General features: G+C 39.8%; 1 protein-coding gene across 1 annotated transcript in view; it reads right to left on the bottom strand.

Moving 5' to 3' along the window:
- Window positions 1-513: 513 nt before the first annotated feature.
- Window positions 514-20,684, bottom strand: part of LOC131229548 (cyclic nucleotide-gated ion channel 2) — a 35,779-nt gene continuing 15,608 nt past the window's right edge. Inside the window, exons 4-8 of the mRNA XM_058225538.1 lie at window positions 5,004-5,323; window positions 3,843-3,954; window positions 3,510-3,746; window positions 1,907-1,993; window positions 514-1,191 (exon numbers count right to left, since the gene is read on the bottom strand). Coding sequence (XP_058081521.1) covers window positions 706-1,191; window positions 1,907-1,993; window positions 3,510-3,746; window positions 3,843-3,954; window positions 5,004-5,323 — 1,242 coding nt within the window. The 3' untranslated portion in view covers window positions 514-705. The remainder of the gene's footprint in view (window positions 1,192-1,906; window positions 1,994-3,509; window positions 3,747-3,842; window positions 3,955-5,003; window positions 5,324-20,684) is intronic.

The following is a 20,684-nucleotide window of genomic DNA, read 5'->3' as shown; positions in this document are numbered from 1 at the left end:
CTAGAATGCACTAGAAGTACACATGCTTGACAGAAGATTTATTGCGCTAGGATGCAGTACAAGCTAGGATGCAATAGAAGAAGTCCACATGCTCGACAGGAGATTTATTTGGTTACACGAAAAATAAAGTGGACTGATTTTAATTTTTAGACCATCCATCAAGTAGTTTTTATGATGGCTAATACATTTTAAATGTTTTAGATGATTAATCAATGGATTTTAAAATGTTGATCTTTTGATTTTAACTATTAAATTATTTTGATTGTACTTCATGGGACATCCAAAGGTTATGATCTATTACGTATAATTTTCCATTATTTTTATAATTTAGCTATACATGAATATTTTAAGAATTTACAAATAATATTAATCTAATTATTAATATTGAGGAGGGACAAGTAAAGACTTGTCAGTGTTCGAGTCAACCTGACGGGGCCAGACATCAAGTTGAGTTAAGAGTTTTGTAGTTATTGAACTATGAGTACAACCAGCAACATTTATGTGCTGTAGATATTTTATCAATCGTTGAAAAAATTGAATTAGAAAGATATTATTCTCGAATGGAAAAAATGATTTATTCCAATTTTCAAGTCTCTCATCCCACACTGCGGGAAAACATCTCCATGGCTTCTGAATTCTGCCACTAGTAGAAAACATATTTTTGTTTGAATTCAAGCAAATCATAAGCAACCATCGTCCCTAACATCAATCTAGGTGGTCTTGCGGCCGGAATGACATGAACATGGCGGCATATAATCGAAGGCGACGGTCACTGTCGCCATTTCCCAATGCTTGAATCATATGACTGTTTGTTCCCATTTTGTAACGACGCCAAGCTAACTGTATGTTCACAGCTGCCCATGTCCGCCAATGTGATGAATAATATCTTGCCGTTCTCTTCAGCCTTTCATTTGCAAATTTGTACCGGAAGTGGTCAGTGATATACCGGAGGTGCTGCGCATCAAGGCCGAAGGCCTCTGTGGCTTCTATACAAACAAAGGTAGCAGAGGAGGCTGGAAGGCGGTCGAGGAATGGCCGACGAAGGCACCAAGAGAAAAGCTCATCCCCTAGAAAGTTCCCAGGGCCCAACATGCAGGTTGCGATCATGCCTTTGCTAAGGCTTTGGCTACTCTCTATGTGCCCCCGAACGATGAACACCATTCGTTGCACGGGGTCTCCTTCTCTAATTATCTGCATGCAAGTAAAGAGAAGGAGAGAAATATTAGGGCATACCTTCCAGGGAAAAAAAGCCAATGTTGGTCATTTTCCACTGCATCAAGTTTGCTAGATTTGTTGAAGGTGGAAAGGGGGATTTTGAAGCACATTTTAGTTATGCCAAAGATGTTGGTTTTTTCTTGACCATTTGGCCTTTCTCATCACCATTGACATTCTCCTAGTAATTTGGAATTGGCTTTTAAATGGTAGATTGGCAAAAAATTTACAACTGACAGCCACCAAACATCCACCTAAGTGGAATCAAGGCTTGTCATTTTCAAGAGATGACAACAATGGAATAATTCATAGGACTTTTCATGTAGTGCATGTTTGGATTGTAAGAAAAGAAAGGAAATGCATAATAATTATTCAATGATGGAAAGGGTTTTCCATTTGTTTGGACTTTTTGTATTGTTGGGATAGAAAATGGAAATAGTGGATTCCCTGTAACAATATTACTGTCCATGGTCAAATTCTCATTTACAGAATGCAAGGAGACCATTGTGAGAAGAATATGAGATTTCCACTTGCCACCCAAACAAAACTCCTAAAAATGGAATCCATGATTGCATAGTGCTCCTCGAAATAATCATTTCGTAATTTATTTAATTTTCATTTCTTTCCCATTTCCATGTGCAATCCAAACATGCCCTTAAGCGATCAAGTACTTCCATATTCCTTTCCTGCTTACCTTTTCGTCCTTGGAGAAAACAAGGGGTTTAACCCTGTCACATATATTATCTAGGATCAGATCATCCAAGTTGTGGAATAAAGGCACCTAAAACCCAAACAAAAAACCAATTAGCTCAATTTGATGTAATTTGTACAAAATAAATGGAATGCATGGTTGTTAAGAAGCCCAATCATAAAATGAATAACCAATTAAAACAACAAAAAGAGGCATATAATAGGATTATAGTCATGGTACTGATATTGATGAAGGATCTGAAATGCGTAAAAAGCAATTAAGCATGGTATATTGTATGCGACCTTCTATTTCCACAGTGGATGAAGGTGATGTTCGTTAGTTTACATAATCTATAATTTTTAATGATTATTAAATCTTGTGTCATGAAACAATCACTTAAAATTAAAAGGCCCTATTAACATGGAAAAACCAATTGTTGATTAATCTATGAACCCATTTTTTCAAGCATTGTGCCCATGAAAATATTAGGAATTTTCAAGAGAAAAGTGGTAACAAAAATTAGCATGTGGTGGGTCGTTCGTAAGGTGATCAATCAGTAACTCATTAACATGATTTTTTTGCTAACTTCCATCAGTAGAATTCTTACTGGTTTGTTCTTACTATGAAATTTAAAACCATACTTACATTTTCCAATGTTAATTCAATTAATGCAATTGATGGTTCACTACTTTCAGCGAGGGAGAAAAACTTCGATGTTGTGATAGAGGATGACAGCTCATGTGCCCGCACCCAGGAATTGTACATGTTGCATTCTTCAACTCATATTAGAACACCCAGACGGTCAGTCCTACTTAAGATGAGTTGTAAACCAACGATTACATTGAACCTTTGTCCTAACTGGCCGGCTGGCTGACATCTAATGGAAGGTTAAAACGCAAAATAGTCACCACCTTGAATTCGACAAAAAAATGTCCATTAATCAAAGATTAGGATCATCAAATCTATCTGATTTTATGGTGGGTCCTGCGATTTGTACAATTTATTCGACTAATTGGTATGGCACATGGACAACTTTTTAGTGCATGCATTTGAACCATCAGACTCTTGAGTATCAAATGCTTCCCTTTCATGAAAATTAGGGGTCGTTTGGCTCCCTGGAATTGTAAGTGGCATGAAAATCTGTTTTCAGGAAACAGATTCCCAGTGAAAGAAGTTCCGTCTGTGGTGATTAGGCATTGGGAAAGCTACTCTCAGGATTTTTTATTTTTTATTTTTTATGTATTTATTTATTATTATTTTTTTGTCTTGATAATGGGAATGCAGAGGAAAGGAGAGGAGAGGCTTCTTATCCTTTTTCAAAAATATCGACATTGGATGGGAATCCATTTCCCAAAATTTTGCAACCCATCTTAAAGATAGGAATTATAAAATGGAAAATTTTTAGGAATTTGATTCCCATGGGAATTCAGTTTCTACCCTTTTGAGGACCCAAACACAAATTCATCTTGCTACTAATGAAATACATGACCCATGGGCTGGATTCCCAGTAGCCAAACGACCCAAGAGAAGTAGCATAGAGTTTCAGATTAGTTTCTAAGCTTAAGATCAATGTAAAGTCGGCAATAATGCTCATCAGTATGTCCACCTGCTTGATGAGATCCAGACAGAGATAACGCTTGATGCCGCGTCTAAGTCCTTGCGGCAGATCTTTAATCATATCCATCTCATCCTCGCCTCCCAATGCAGCCCATCTATGGCGCTCGTAGCGGCGGACTCTCTGTCTCAGGCGTGACGGCAATTGTCTTCGCTTCATCCACCACTCCATGTCTCGACACCTCAACTGCATCTTCCTCTTCTTTGCCATGACCGCGCTCAAAAATACCTATAAACAAAATCGAGCCCTGGTGGTTAGTTACGACTCGACATTCCGCTTATTGAGATTCAAAAATAAATGAAAAGATGGTAAGTGAGAAATTACCTGAATATTTCCAATCAACAAAGTGAAGAGAAGTAGCCCACTGAGGACAATAATTATACTGAATATCACTTCTAGCCAGTGACTCGTGGGTTCGAGATCGTTGCCGAAAGTGCTAAAACGAAAACAAAATAATGCGTTATTCGGGTTCTAGATCTTCAATTATGAAGGCATCCCATTAATAATTTAAAATTCATCTTTAAAAAAAAGTTTGGAAAATGAAATTCGAAAACTAATCTTTTTATGAGATTGTTTTGACTGCAAGCATGTGTCAATTGTCCAATAATTGGAACTGCCATCTTCTCGGGTGTTACTATAAATGAGCAATGGTCCTATTACCACATTTAAAGGAAAATTGTGGCCATCAATTTTTGGATTAGGATGTGAGCCACTAAAGATTTTCTTTTCAATGTTTTGTCAGGATCATACTTTCTTTTTTAATGGCCGCCCCATATAGAATAGCCTCCAGAATATGGCTGGTTCAAATCATCAGACCACCTCAGCATGTCAGCTTAGTGCTTGGTACCATAAAATATGAAATTCAGAACAAAAATGCATTGCCCAATACTACTTGCAACCATAGTAACAAATGTCGTCCTCAGCAATTCTTGGCCTGGCAAGTTCTTGGGAGAATTTCATATTTTGATGCTTTTCTCATGATATTATTGAGAAAATCTCATTTACGATAAAATATCAAAAATATTTATTATAAATTAATAAATAAATATAAAAATATACATATATAGTTATAAAATGAATTATTTTAAGTTCTAAATGTTTTTTTGTTAAAAAGATGGGGTGATTTCACGATAAATCATGAGACATAAAAGTTGCACTTGTCACCATTGCCTGCTTCTACTTTCAGCTGTCATTTGAGTGTAAAACATTGCCAGGCCTGGGCTTAGCAAAATAAAAATTTTCAATAGGGAAGCTTGGCCTAGCTGGTTCCAAATCCAGGCCCAGTCCATTGCCAGGCTTACATAACACCCATTTCACTGTTTAAACTAAAATTACTTCAAAACACAAGAATTATTTTTTCAATACTTGTCGTGCTAATGTAGTGGACATGATCTGAAAATGCATGAGAGATCTAGCGTTGCATTTGAACAAAAATGTGTTATCATCAAATAATGTTTTTTTCCTTGAAATTCATTTCTTAGTTACCTGAGTGTCATTAAGCCCCAAAAGATCGGATAAAGGATCTTGACAATGAGCGAGTTGCTTGAAACAACAGGGAGCGCCCACTTGTAGATACCGTAGTGATATGGCCCGTTGCCATTCAAACATAGTGGGATTTTCTCGGTCGTCGTCAGGTTATTCCCACAAGAATATTCAATCATGTATGATGGTAATGGGAGCCGATAACAGACTTCCTTCGAGCACGACAAAGACATGAGACTACAACTTCCATCTTTCTCGCATTGTTGCTGAATGCATGACTCCACACGTTGTATTGCGAGAACATACCAGCAACCCCCAGCAACCTGAAAAAGAAAAAACGGGAAAAAAAAATGCACCTGTTTGTATAATGTGAACACTGAAATAGCAACAATATGCTATTCGCATGGTACGTGAAATCATAGTTTGAAATCTTGGTGACTCGACTCGGAACTCGGCTGATTTTACTCAAGTCAAAAAGATTTCGAGCCAAGCCAATATGAAATTCACTGGCTGAACCTGAGGTAAAACATTGTTATCAGCTCACCATGTGTTGTTCCTTTGAGTAGTTTGACCATTTTTTACCTATATAATTTGAAACCTCTATTATTATTTTAATAATTTCTCAACTTAATTATTAAATATTGAGTCGAATCTAGTCGAGGCTTTGAGTCAATCTGAGTTGAGTCTTCTAGTCAACCTAACCTGGTCACATATAGAGTTGAGTTGAGTTTTCGATTTCTTGAAATTGTAGGTATGGGAGGATCCCATTGCCATTATCAACATGGGTCTGTGATGGCAGTGGGACCTGACATATACTATCACTTGCTAAAGAAATCTTAGCACGTGATGAGGCATAGGACATGCGATCCATCACTATTTGATCATGATTCGATGATGACTACCGCGATGAAATCCTAAATGTAGTAAGCAAGGCATGTAAGATCTCTATGAGGCGGGCCTCATCGATCAATGGTCCAGATTAACCTAAAGGTTGGATGATGTAAACGGGTATACCAGTGGGCCCCACTTCCATGTGATTCTTCCAGAATACCTGCGTTAGTCTGTGCAAGGGGTTGGAATGCTATAGCTGTGGTTACGCACACAACAATTTATGTTCTACTAGGATTCTGAAAGTGTGGAGCCGTGTGAAGAGAGTTGTGATGGGTTTCAAACTTTCTTCACCACAGCAACTATATAACAAGTGCTAGGTCCCCGATCCTGCACACAAGTCAGAAACGAAAGTCCCATCTAATTTTCTGCATTCAGGTGTAAGGAGAGGAAGATCCTGATATCTTATTATTCTCAGCTATGGCTTCTCAGACAGGTATGTTCTTTTCATATTATGATTTCCATGTTCTATGCACAGTTAGGTCCATGGGCTAATTCCGCAAATAATATTAGTTCTACAGTTGGTATCAAAGCAACTGTGCATAGATATGGATGATGAATTCATCGATTGAGATTTCGAATCTTGGATCTCAGAGTTGGGAATTTCATATCCCAATCTCCAATTTCAGATTCTGATTTAGGATTTCGAAGCCCTAATCCCAACAATTGGGGATTCCAGATAACCCCAAATCCAGACAAGTAATTAGGGATTTAAATCCCCAAATCAAGTCCAATTAGGGTTTTGATTCCGAAATCTTAACAGTTAGGGATTTGAATCCCAAAAAATTGGGTATTAGGAGAGTCGATTCCCAAATCATACATTGGAATTTCAGTTTTAAATCCCAAATCCCATATTATGAATTCCAGATCCATAACCCCAAATTTAGAAATATAAATTGGGGATTTCGGATTCGAATCCCATATCTGTAATTGAGGGATTTTTCGAATCCCTATATTAGGGATTTACACCCATAAATAAGGATTAGAGAATTGAAATTTCTAAAATCCTCGATCAGGGATTTCAGTATTCGGATTTCCAAATCCTAAGATTGGAACTTCAAGTTTTTTCTTTGAATCTTACCATTAGTAGTCGGATTGCAGCCCATTCATGTTGGGATGATAGCGTGTTCATCTATTGGCTTTAGGCGATGAAGAAACCCCATTCCTAGGACACCATTATTGCTGGCACCGTGTCTTTATCGTTCTTTTTCTGATTATGTCGCTGGCATCTAAGAGCGATCCTATGCCATTAGACATGGCGGAGAACCAGACGTGATAGTGGACTCGGCATCTCCTTCGCTAGCCGGGCGGACAGAGAGGAGATCCCTCTCTCTCTCTCTCTCTCTCTCTCTCTCTCTCTATCTGAAGTCGACAGTGTGTACTGAAGAGAGTCTAAATCAGGTCGACAGACCCGATTTGGGTCCACCTCTGGACACGCGTCAGGACCTGGACCCATATTTTATATACTTATAATATTGGATCTGTCCAATAGGTGAGGCCCACTACAAATGAGTTTGGGCTAATTGGGATTGTTCCTCATCCCTTTTAGTGGGCCAAGTTCATAGACCATGAGTGCAGACAACAGTTGAAGTCATTGATAATACATGATCCTTTTACCGCTTGAGATCTGGGCCACATGTTGAGCTCACAATGAGCATGTAATCTAGCTCATTCAATAGATAGACGGTAAAAATAATGATCCTTCATCTAGTGAATATTAAGATTAGATATAATTTGTCTACATTATGGGCACTAACGTAAGGATATATCTGAAAACAACAAGAAGATAATATGTAAACAAAGAGAAGACAATCCTCCTTTGGTTTCTTGTATTAGAGACAACCCTAAAGGGTTGAATATATAGAGATCTACAGTCATCTATACAAGGTAAATGATAAAAACAGAATCATCTATCTATGGAAATTAGATATACATCATCTATCTATGGAAATTAGCTATACAACATCTATCTATGGAAAGTAGCTATACAAGGCATGTGGCCTGTCTAACATTCCCCCTCAAACTAATGTTGGTCATCGACAAGTAATAGTTTGCCAACTAGAAATGAGTGACGTGCAGAAGTGAGGGACTTCGTGAGAATGTCTGTAATCTGATCATGGGATGCGACATGTGGAAGAGAAATGAGCCCAGACTGAAACTTCTCTCGGATGAAGTGACAGTCAACTTCAATATGCTTTATCTGTTCATGGAAAACAAGGTTAGAGGCAATGTGAATAGCACTTAGATTATTTATATGGAGTAGAGTAGGATTCTGTAGATGAATGCCCAAGTTGGAAAGAAGTCCACGTAACCAGACAAGCTCATTACAAGCAGCTGACATAGCTCGATACTCGGCTTCCGTGCTTGATTTGAAAATAGTGGCCTGCTTCTTACACTTCCAAGAGATGAGAGAAGTGCTGAGAAAAACACTGTAACCAGTGGTAGATCTTTGTGTTAGAGTGCAACTGGCCCAGTCAGCATCCAAATAAGCACGAAGGTCCAGAGTTGCCGTGGAGGAGAAGAACATTGATCGATCTAGAGTTCCACGTAGGTACAGGAGGAAACACAACACCGCAGTCATATGAAGAGTCCGAGGAGCAGAAACAAAATGACTGACTACTTGGACAGCGTAGGCAATATCGAGGCGAGTCATTATTAAGTAAACCAGACTCCCAACCAAACAACGGTATAATGTGGGTTGCGCAAGGAGTCACCATCGTCACGACCATATTGAACGTTAAGTTCTAAAGGAGTCTGAACTGTCTTCTGATCCATCAATGAGGCCAAGGCGAGAAGATCCTTGGTATATTTATGTTGGCTGACCAGGATCCCATGTTTAGAACATGAAAATTCAAGCTCAAGAAAGTATGTTAAATGGTCGAGGTCCTTCATCTTGAAGGATGATTTCAAAACTTCCTTTAATGCCGAGATGCCAGTAGCATCGCTACCAGTCGGGAGTAGATCATCAACATATACGAGAACAATGACAATTCCGCGATCAGTGGTGCGCAAAAATAAGGATGGGTCATGACCACTTTGAGTAAAGCCAACACTCATAACAACATCGTGAAAGCGTTGGAACTATGCCCGAGGTGCCTATTTGAGGTCGTACAAAGCTTTCTTTAGGTGACATACCTTATTGACAGGGATTAAAGAGCCATGAGGAGGTTTCAAATATACTGTTTCTTGGATGTCTGCATGAAAAAAAAGCATTTTTCACATCCATCTGAGCGAATGGCCAAGAACGAACGGGTGATATTTGCAGAAGAGTATGAACAGTTTTCATCTTGGCCATAGGAGTAAATGTCTCATCATAATAAATTCCGTGTTCTTATTTATATCCCTGAGCAACAAGCCAAGCCTTGTATCGATCCAATGATCCATTAAACTTGAGCTTTACAGAATAAATCCATTTACTACGAATTAATTGTTGGTCAGTGGGTCGAGTGAAAATGTCCCATGTATGATTATCATCCAATGCTTCAAGTTCTTCTGCCATAGCTTTCTTCCAACAATCATAAGTGGCTGCCTGAGGGTACGAAGTAGGAATAGATACAGTATCCAAAGTAGCATTCATGGCAGACATAAAGTACATCAAGCGATCAGGTTGTCGATATACACGAGCGAAATGACATATCAAGGTGGGTTTTGGATCGGCAACAGGTACAGTAAGGAGAGTAATAGGTGGTGGATCTGTATGTGGTTGTCGTGAGTAAACCTGCAACGAACGAGAGAGAGTACTCGAGGCAAAAGGAATGTCAAGAAAAGTGGTAAGACCAAGACAGTTTGGTGCGTGCGGAACAGGAACAGATAAATAAAAGGCAATATGCTCAAGAAAAACAACATGTCGCGATACCCGAACACGACGAGAGACCGGATCATAACATCGAAAACCCTTATGAGTTTCTCCAAATCTTAAGTACATACATTGACTAATTTTGGGGAGAGTTTGTTACATTCACGTGATGCCAGGTGAACATAACATACACAACCAAAAACACCAAATGTGGAATATGTAGGAAGTAAGCCGGTGCGAACACAGTAGAGAGATTTACTGTTCAGAACTTTGGTTGGCATCCGGTTAATCAAGTAGACTGAATGCAACATAGCTTCCGCCCAGAAAGAACGAGGAACACTCATAGCTATCATCAAGGTGTTGGCAGTTTCAACAATATGACGATCTTTTTGTTCAGCCACCCCGTTCTATTGTGGAGTATCAGAATAAGTAGTTTGATGAATAATCCCATGACTCTAAAGATATGTACGAAAATTTGTTAAGAAATATTCTCCCCCCGAGTCAGAGCATAGAGTTTGAATTTTTACCCGAAATTGAGTGTCCACCATAAAGTGAAATATCTTGAATGTTTCAAAAACTTGTGACTTAGAGTGCAGAAAGTAAATCCAGGTGTAACGTATGATATCATCAATGAATATAACATGGTATCGTAATCCAGAGAGAGACATATTTGGTGAAGGACCCCAGACATCCGCATGCACTAGTTCAAACATAGATGATGATTTTGTAGTACTTAGAGGAGAGGGAATACACTTACTTTTTGAAAAACAACAAGAAGAACAAGAATAATCCAAAATACTTTTATTAAGAGAAATATTTCCTAACATGCCAAATGAAAATAACTAAATGAATCGATCTGAATGTGGATGACCCAGGCAAAAGTGCTAGAGTTTCCACATTTTATTTGCCGAACAAATATCTGATGAAAATAGAGAAAAGAAACAACGAGCCAAAGTGACAGATGGGTCAAAGTCCAGCACGTACAGACGACCATGCCGCCTACCCTTCCCAAGTATTTTCCCTGTTGCCAAATCCTGCACAAAACAATAGTTTGGAAGGAATATGACTAAGTAGTTATCGGATGTAAGTTCACCAACAGAAATTAAATTTGAGGAAATGTTAGGGACATGAAACACATCACAAAGGGTGAACTGGCGATGGGCAGAAGGAGAGAAAGTCAATGAACCAATGGACTGAATGGGTAGTCTAGTGTCATCTGCAGTCGAAATAGCCTGATTTCTAATATAGAGAGAATGTCGCGAAGATGTGATACATCACCAGTCATATGATTGAAAGCACCCGAACGAAGAACCATGTAGAAGACGAGAATATACCTAACATACCGGCCGTAAAAAGGGCTTGCACGATCTGCTGGAGATCGCAGGAGTCAAAGGTGAGGAAAGTCCTTCAGCAGAAATAGTAGATGTAGTATCACTAACAGAAGGCTCAGAAGAAATAGTCGCGGAAGTAGCAGAAAGAGCATGACCACGGCCACGACCTCGACCACCACGTCCACGGCCGAAAGAGAATGCATAGGCACATGAATGACAATCCTGAATACCATGACCAGTCCGTCGACAATAAGCGCACCAATCTTTGCACTGAGCAACGACATGTCCTACTTTGTTGCAGCCGCGACAAATTAAAGAAGTGGAACCACAGTTTGGTGCAGAGGTGGATAAAGCGAGTACCAGATCAGATGGTCCCTGAGTTGGGGACGTGGGAGAACTTTCGGTCGTTGTTCCTCAGCTAATAAATCATTAATAACCGAATTCAATGAAGGAGTTGGGCTACAGTTCAGGAGAGCAGCCCTATAATGCTTAAATTCCGGACGGAGCTTCATAAAAAACTGTCGAACTTGCGTACTATTACGCATTGTTTGGAATATCTTAAAGTCATGAGGAATTTCTGGATCCATCATAGCCATCTCTGTCCAAATTGTAACAATTGTAGAGTAGAATGTTTGAATACTTTTGTCACCCTGAGTAAGGTGAACCAGATCTTGTTCCAGGCAGTATAACCGAGCCTCATTGCTCTATTGATAAATTGTCTGGAGATGCTCCCACATTGCCTTAGCAGTGTGATGTGGCGTGAGGCCAACAGCAATTGACCGATCGACCAAATCGAGAATCAAGGAATAATCCGTCCATTTTTTATTTCCCACTCAGCCATTTTGTCGGCATCTGTAGAAGTAGGGACAGTAATAGATCCATCAATTAGTCCCCACAATCCACGACCCTTGAGGAAACTTTGAAAGTGGATGACCCATATATTGTACTTGGTACCATCAAAACCACATCGTAGGGCCTCTGTATGGGAGTCTTTGTCCATAGATCTAAAGTGATTTAAACCACGCCAAGGAAGAAGGTACCTTGCAGGAGAAGAGCTGGTCGCAGCGACAAGGGCTGGGAGAAGATCTGGTCGCAACAACAGCAACAACAACAGTAAGGGGGAAAGGGGTTGGGACTTGGGGTTAGGGTGTGCAGACGAAGCGAGGTGGTCGGACAGCCGTGCGGACGGGTGTGCTGACAGAGATGGGGTGGTCGGAGGCAGCAGGGGTGGTCCGAGGGGTGGTCGGATGGGCTGGGAATGGTCGGATGGGTGTGCGGATGGGCTGGGAGTGGTCACAAGAGTGGTCGGCTGGGCTGGGGGTGGTCAGACGGGGCTGGGGGACGCAGCGGGGGTGGTTGAACGGGGTTGGGTGACGCAGCGGGGGTGGTTGAATGGGGCTGGGGGACGCGGCAAGGGCCAGATCTGTTAGGAGGTGGTGCCAATGACAAAGGAGGAGCCGGATCAGGATGTGAAGCTGAAGATGGTGGAGCAGGGTTGGATTGTTGGAGATCGGTATGGCTCTGATACCATGAAAACAAAGAGTCTTGATTCGGTTTTATTATAGGCCCATTAACCATATTTCAGGAGTTGATATAGATCTTTTAGAGTGAGGGAAAGTGAAACATAACCGTCTGTTATTCTTTAAAGTTCTTCACTTTTAAAAGGTCAATGCCAGCCAACTTATGAACCGTATTAGACTTATTTTAGATATAATCCAATGAAGGCAGGATTATAATCGCAATCCCAAGTCTGTATTCGTAGAATTGCATTCGATTGTGTTAAACACCATAGTGACCTCAATCGGTGAAAATTTTTACAAGCACAGACTTGTGACATTAGGATTTCAGTTAGAGGATTACATACAGTTGTGTTCACATTTCATGCATACGGTAACGAAAACACGTGCGATTACCGTTTGGTAGGAACATGAACGGTTGAAGTAAATGGTGTTGGTAATGTAAAACTGAAAGACTCATCTTACCCACAGGTATTGAGTGTCTCAGATTTACATTATTGACATCGCTTAGCTTCATGTTCAGGAGGATCACTAACATATTATCATTACCTCCCACAGGAGGAATGATGATGATGTAACAGATCCTCACTAGGATGTGATTGTTGGGCCCATCTTCATCCTGGATAATTCAGTTGATGCCTCCCTTAGCAACTGAATTGATAAGTTTTGCCTGATATTTGCTTATATTCATGAATTGTTTTATGAAATAATAAACTAATGTGAGTACATATATCTCTTCCATTTCAGTCTCAATTCCAACTAATACGCACCACGTCCCTGCCCTAAATGGATCTAATTATGCTCATTGGAAGGAATCCATTGAAGTTGTCTTGGGTTGTCTGCAATTAGACCTTACCCTGATAAAACCAGAACCGCCAAAACCATCTGATGATGCCCCGAAGCAGAGATTAATCGTTACGAGGCATGGTTTAGATAGAATGATACGTACCTAAAAGTCAGAAAGCATTCGATTTCTGAGTCTATGAGAAATGTCATGCCTAAAGTAGATAAGGCTAAAGTTTTCCTGACCGAAATGGGAAACCGATTCAAGAAATCAGATGAAGCTGAAGTGGGTTTTCTTTTGAATAAATTAACTCGCTCATCCTACGACGGAAAAGGAAATATCCGTGAATACATTATAGAGCAGATTGAAGTTGTATCTAAGATCCGCTCTCTAGGCCTCATACTAACTGATGAACAACTAATTCACTTGATCATGAATAACCTACCTCCTCAATACAGTACGTTCCTGGTGAACTATAACACTCTAAAGGACATGTGGACATTGGACGAACTGATCTCTTAGTGTGTTCAAGAAGAAGATAGGATTAGACAGTTGGGCAAAGTACAAAATGTTAATATGGTGACCTCGGGACATGGACATGGGCATGGGCATGGGCATAAAGGGTAAAGGAAAAAGAACCAAGGTTCTAATAATGGATCCTCTAGTCATCCATCAGGAAACCATGAGAATCAATCAGAAAATGGATCGAACTGTAAACGGGCTAAAGGCAATAATTGTTTCTTTTGCAAAAAAGCAGGCCATCTAAAGAAAGACTGCGAAAAGTATAAGAAATGACTCATAAAAAAAGGTAATAACTCTGTTCTTGTCTATTTTGAATCTAATCTGACAGATGTGTCGGTAGATTCCTGGTGGATAGATTCGGAAACTACTATTCACATATACACTTCCATGCAGGAATTACTACAGGTCAGGCCACCAAGTGATGCAGAGCGCTCAGTATATGTAGGCAATGGTGTCAAGATCGAGTGGAGGTAATTGGAGTCTATAGGCTTAAGTTAGAGTTTGGTTATTTTTTGGATTTAGCAGATACATTTTGTGCCATCTATAAGGTGTAATTTAGTTTCTATTTCTCGTTTGAATAAATTGGGATATTCATTTCAATTTGAGAATAAAGGATTAAGTATTTACTTTAATTCGATTAAAGTTGGCACCGACTCTATGGTGAACAACTTATACCAGTTAGACTTGATTGCCTCACACATCTATAATGTTAATGTCTTGCATGAAAATATAGTAGGATCTAAGCGAAGGCTAAACTATGAGAGTTCCTCCATATTGTGGCACAGGCGACTATGTCATATATCTCCTGAGAGATTAGACAGGCTTATGCGAGAAGGAATTCTCCATTCTCTAGACTTCTTCGATTATAAAGTGTGCATTGATTGCATAAACGGAAAACAAACTGAAACTAGAAAGAAATGTGCAACAAGGAGTGTAGGACTCTTAGAGGTGATACATACGAACATTTGTGGACCATTCCCTATAACTTCCTAGAGTGAACACAAATATTTTATTACCTTTATAGATGACTACTCTCGTTTCGGGTACCTCTACCTTATCAGTGAGAAATCAAATGCCCTGAATGCTTTTAAAATCTATAAGGCCGAAGTTGAAAATCAACTAGATAAAATGATTAAAGTTGTCATATCTGACTGTGGTGGTGAATACTATGGCAGATATGACGAATCAGGACGCAATCCAGGGTCATTCACTAGATACCTATAAGATTGTGGCATTGTCACCCAGTACATTATGCCCGGTACTCTAGAGCAGAATGGTGTGGCTGAAAGGCGCAATCACACCCTCATGGATATGGTGCGAAGTATGGTTAGCAATTTGACATTGTCAGAATCTTTATGGGGTGATGCAATCAAAACCGCAGTTCATATTCTCAACAAGATCTCTAGCAAGGCAGTAAGCAAAACTCCTTTTGAGCTATGGAATGAGAGAAAACCAAGTCTCCGATATTTACACGTTTGGGGATGTCCTGTTGAGGCCAAAATTTACAACCCGCATGAAAGGAAGCTCAATCTTAGAACCATAAGCTATTTCTTTATTGGATATCCAGAAAAGTCAAAAGGTTTTTGATTCTACTATCCTTCACACGCTATCAGGACTATTGAGACTGAGAATGCCAGATTCATTGAGGACACTGAAAACAATGGAAGCACGAACATTAGAAACTTTGTATTTGAGAAAGAAAGGACTGTGACTCCAGTCATAATCACTCAAGATTATGTGGATATAAATGTTGCAGCCGACCCCGCAATCACTGTAGAACACCACGATGAGCCTCGAATACAACCCATTTGTGAGGAAAATAAAAATTACACCCTAGAGGCTGAACCATTAAGAAGATCCGAAAGAGAGAGAAGACTTGTCAATCGAGACAATTACATCATATACTTACAGGAGCACGATTTTGACATAGGGGTGGAAAAGGATCCTGAATCCTTTACACAAATTAAACAAAGTGTTGATCCTTCTCGTTAGTTTGATGCCATGAAAGATGAATTAAAATCCATGAGGGACAATAAAGTATAGGATCTTGTTGAGTTACCCACTAGAATGAGGCCGATTGGTTGTAAATGGATATTTAAAACTAAGCGGGACTCCAAGGGTAATGTCAAAAGATATAAAGCTGAACTTGTCGCCAAGAGTTTTAACCAGCGTGAGGGCATTGACTTTAAAGAGACTTTCTCACCAGTATCTAAGAAATACTCATTCAGGATTATAATAGCTCTTGTAGCTCATATGGACTTAGAGTTACATCAGATGGATGTAAAGACAACATTTCTCAATGGGGATCTGAATGAGAATGTATACATGTTATAACCAGAAGGTTTTGTAACTAACGGCTCAGAACATTTGGTTTGCAAACTAAAGAAATCCATCTATGGGTTGAAACAGGCATCGCGACAGTGGTACCTAAAGTTTCATGAAGTAATTTCCTCATATGGTTTTATAGAAAACACTGCAGATGAATGTATCTACATTAAAATCAGTGTGAGTAAGTTCGTTATGATGATTTTGTATGTTAATGATATTCTGTTGGCTAGCAGTGATATTAGGATGTTGAGCGACACCAAGAAATTCGTATCTCAAAGATTCAAAATGAAGGATCTTGGTGACGCCTCTTATGTCATCGGCATTGAGATTTACCGTGACAGATTACATGGACTGTTTAGCTTGTCACAGAAGGCCTATATTACTAGGGTACTCGAAAGATATGACATGCAAAATTGTGCTTCCGGATAGTCACCCATTATGAAGGGCGACAAATTTGGCCTATTTCAGTGTCCAAAGAATGATTTGGAAAAGAATCAAATGAAGGAATTTTCGTACACATCAGTAGTAGGGAGCATCATGTATGCTCAAGTTTGGACGCAACCGGATATTGCCTTTGTTGTTGGAATGTTGGGCAGATACCTATCTAATCCAGGAATGCAACATTAGATAGCTGTAAAGGAAGTGTTGCGGTATCTATAGAGAACAAAAGACTTCAGACTCACATACAGAAGAGCTGATCAATTGGAGTTGAATAGATATTCAGATGCAGATTTTACAAGCTACATTGACACTAAGAAGTCCACCTTAGGATACATCTTCATGATGGTTGGAGGAGCCGTGTCTTGGAAAAGTGTGAAACAGTCTACCACAGCCTCATCCACCATGGAAGTTGAATTCATTACCTGTCACGAGGCATCTAATCAGGCATTATGCTTACAGAGTTTCTTCTCAAGTTTGCGGGTACTGGAGCATATCCCGAAACCATTGAGAATATTTTACAACAATTCAGCTACAATTTCCTTTTCTAGTGACAACAAGTATTCATTAAGGTCGAGGCATATCGACATCAAATATCTTGTTGTAAAGGAAAGAGTTTAAAATCATCAAGTGTCCGTAGAGTTCATCGGCACTAAGTAGATGATTACAGATCCACTCACTAAAGGGCTCCCTATCACGCCATTTCAGGAACATGTGACATCCATGGGAGTCATTGATCCCACAAATGTTTTCAGTTAGTGGGAGTTACGCGTATTTTGATTTTCACAAACATTCAAGAGATCTCATTTTATACAGTTTTGATGATTTTGATATAAAGTTTTGTTTCTGCTTCTCACTTGGTATGCGCAATCTAATTTGAGTAAGTAGAACTTTAGTCATGTCTCGTTAGAGACATTTTAAAGCTTCAAGACTTCTTAAGGATAGACACACATCATCACACTACGTGTGTAATCCTTATACCACACTTCCTAGTTTCTGATCTATGTCATTAAGGTTGAATGCATTCATGACCGTGCTTAGCCTCACTTCACCTAGATTAAATGTTGCGATGACTACTACGATCCGATGTTGATAATCTTAATGGACCAAATTGAATAGCATTACCCGTATCATCCTATAATTATATTGGTTAACCATTTGGATGTTTTTTCAAAATCAAAACAAATTCTTTCAAAAGTATTTTCAAAGGATTAATCATTGACATTGATCAATGTGGCCCAAGTGGGAGAATGTAAGATCTCTATGAGGTGGGCCTCATCGATCAATGGACCAAATTAACCTAAAGGCTGGATGATGTAAACGAGTATACCAGTGGGCCCCACTTCCATGTGATTCTTCCAGAATACCTGCGTTAGTCTGCGTAAGGGGTTGGAATGTTATAGCTGTGGTTACGCACACAACAATTTATGTTCTACTAGGATTCTGAAAGTGTAGAGCCATGTGAAGAGAGTTGTGATGGGTTCCAAACTCTCTTCACCACAACAACTATATAACAAGTGCTAGGTCCTCGATTCTACACACAAGTCAGAAATGAAAGTCCCATCTAATTTTCTGCATTCAGGTGTAAGGAGAGGAAGATCCTAATATCTTATTATTCTCAACTATGGCTTCTCAGATAGGTATGTTCTCTTCACATTATGATCTCCATGCTCTATGCACAGTTAGGTCCATGGGCTAATTCCGCATATAAGATTAGTTCTACAAGGCACTCATCATATCATTGTTACAAAAAATAAGAAAAAATGATGAATGATGGAGAAGAAACTCTCATCACCTTCTGATTCATCGAATCGCTGGATGAACTTGGGATGGCGCAGCACATATTGACATGGTCCAAAATTTTTACCAGGTGATGGTACATGAGGTTTGTAAGTGGGCCAGACCAGCCCATTGGGCTTTCGGACTCAGTCCAGCAAGCGATGGGCTCAGGCTTTAGCTCCAATTTTCAAGCCTGTTTATTAGTGGGGCTCAGTGCTAGCTGAGTGATAAGAGGCCCGTCCACGCCTTATTGGTATGTAGCTTCATTGGACCGAGTTTGGGTTAAGGCTTGTCAAGATGGCCATTATATTCTTAGAATATGAAAAAGCTGAAACCTGAACATAAGCTATAGTGAAGAAGATCAGGATTTTTACAGTGAAATTGCTGAACATAAGCCATAATTAAGAAAATTGGGATTTTTACCATTGAATTACTCTACCTCAACTTTTCTAAAGCACTAATATGTGCTTTTTAGTGAGAATGACTAAAATAACCTCATCTATTATAGGTTCTAAATAAGCTTGTTAAGAGTCCAAAGCTATAAAGTCAACACAGAGTGTTTATGACATCCAACCATCCAATAGGTGCAACCCACTATGATGACCATACAAGCATGGAATCAGGCCAATCTAATCATCAAATAGCCCACAAGTAAAGATTTTGGGTGGTGTATATTATTTTTATGATATGACCCACTTGATGGTAGGATTGGCTTTATCTATGGTTTATATTACCAGCATGGTGGGATGCACTGTTGGACGGTTGGATGTCATACACATATCACATGGGCACCACGATGCCTCAACTAGGGCTGTCAATGGGCCAGGCTTGGGCATGGAAAAATTAAATTTTTAAATAAGGTGAACAATTCAAAATCCAAGCCAAAACCAACCCCAGGCCCGGCCAATTGACAGCCCTCTCAACTTACCTTTTTTTTAGGAAAAGAAAAAAGGAAAAAAAGATGAGGGCATTTTAGTCATTGAACACATAAAAATCACAATAATGTACTCTAAAATAGCTGAGGCATTTCAGGTAAAATCAGAACTCCTAAGAAATTTCTGACAAAAAAAAAAAATCATTTCTCCATATTAATGGGAAATAGGTTCAGGTCTATTAGTTCTAATGGCACTTGGGTTAGGGCTCGGGCCAGGATAGTAGCCCCAAGATGGGTTTGGGCCCGACATCATGGTGTGAGGCTGGCACCAAGACCTCCATGTATTTCTCTTTTGGAGTCCATTTCTGGTCCATGAAAATTGAAGGTCACGATTTTTCAATCAAGGAAACTTTTGGGACATTGTCCATCCACTCCAATTTGAGGAACTCAATAATCGGCCCTACTAGTAAAAGCTGGAAAACTGGGTACATAGAGACCGTAGGATCATTTCCCATGCATAAATATCCTACTGCTGCACATTATGATCTATGACTTTTTTGTAACACGCACTCACACGCCAACGCACTCACACTACAGTGGTTTTTCACCACAATGGGTACTTGAACCCATGACCTCATGTTGAAACTCGTGTAAGTCTACCACTGAGGCATGAGTAAGGGACCCAACATTATGATCTATGATGACATGAGCCGCTCCTGAAAATTAATTGGGCCTGAGCTTTTAAACCCAACATTATGGGCCCACGAGTTGAAGGACAAGCCTGGCCTGTGAAGGGACAGACCAAAGACCCAACAGGCTGTGCTGACCCATTGCCAAAGCTTTTCGAATGATCCAGACTGACGATTAAAGGGTCAAGATCATTCAGACAGCTTGGTTTTTGGTCTATGGTTCATTCACTGCTGGACCTACCTGAATGAACGGTTCAGATCTACCTCATGTATCCAAGGTGGTGTGCCGCAACGACATGGAGACACAACATGCAACTTGTCCGAGTCTACTCAGACTTGGCCGGCCACAAAAACCCTGAGTCACCCCTACTCAGGCGAGTCGACTCAACTCAAAACAAACCAATCCATCTGAGTTACTGAGTCATATAACCATGCTACCTTGCCTAGCTCACCATCGAAACCATTACGTATCGCCCTGTATTGCCCCAAATTGGGTTGTTTCAGCCCATACAGAGCCAATACACCTGTATCTTTCATGGGCTATACCAGAATGTATATGGTGCCATATGTGCCAGTTACAGTACTATAAACCATTCTCTATAGAGATCAAGTACCTTTTGATGGAAAAGACAAAAAGGTTCAACCCACAGAAGATGGCACCATAAGAGGTTGTGAACCGTACGTCACAATGTTCATGAGTAAGACGAGATGAACCCATGCCCTATTACATTAGATGAA

Source organism: Magnolia sinica, chromosome 16, assembly GCF_029962835.1.
Source record: "Magnolia sinica isolate HGM2019 chromosome 16, MsV1, whole genome shotgun sequence".
Taxonomy (NCBI): Eukaryota; Viridiplantae; Streptophyta; class Magnoliopsida; order Magnoliales; family Magnoliaceae; genus Magnolia; species Magnolia sinica.
The sequence above is the reverse complement of the archived record's forward strand: the minus strand, read 5'-3'. Positions and strand labels throughout refer to the sequence as shown.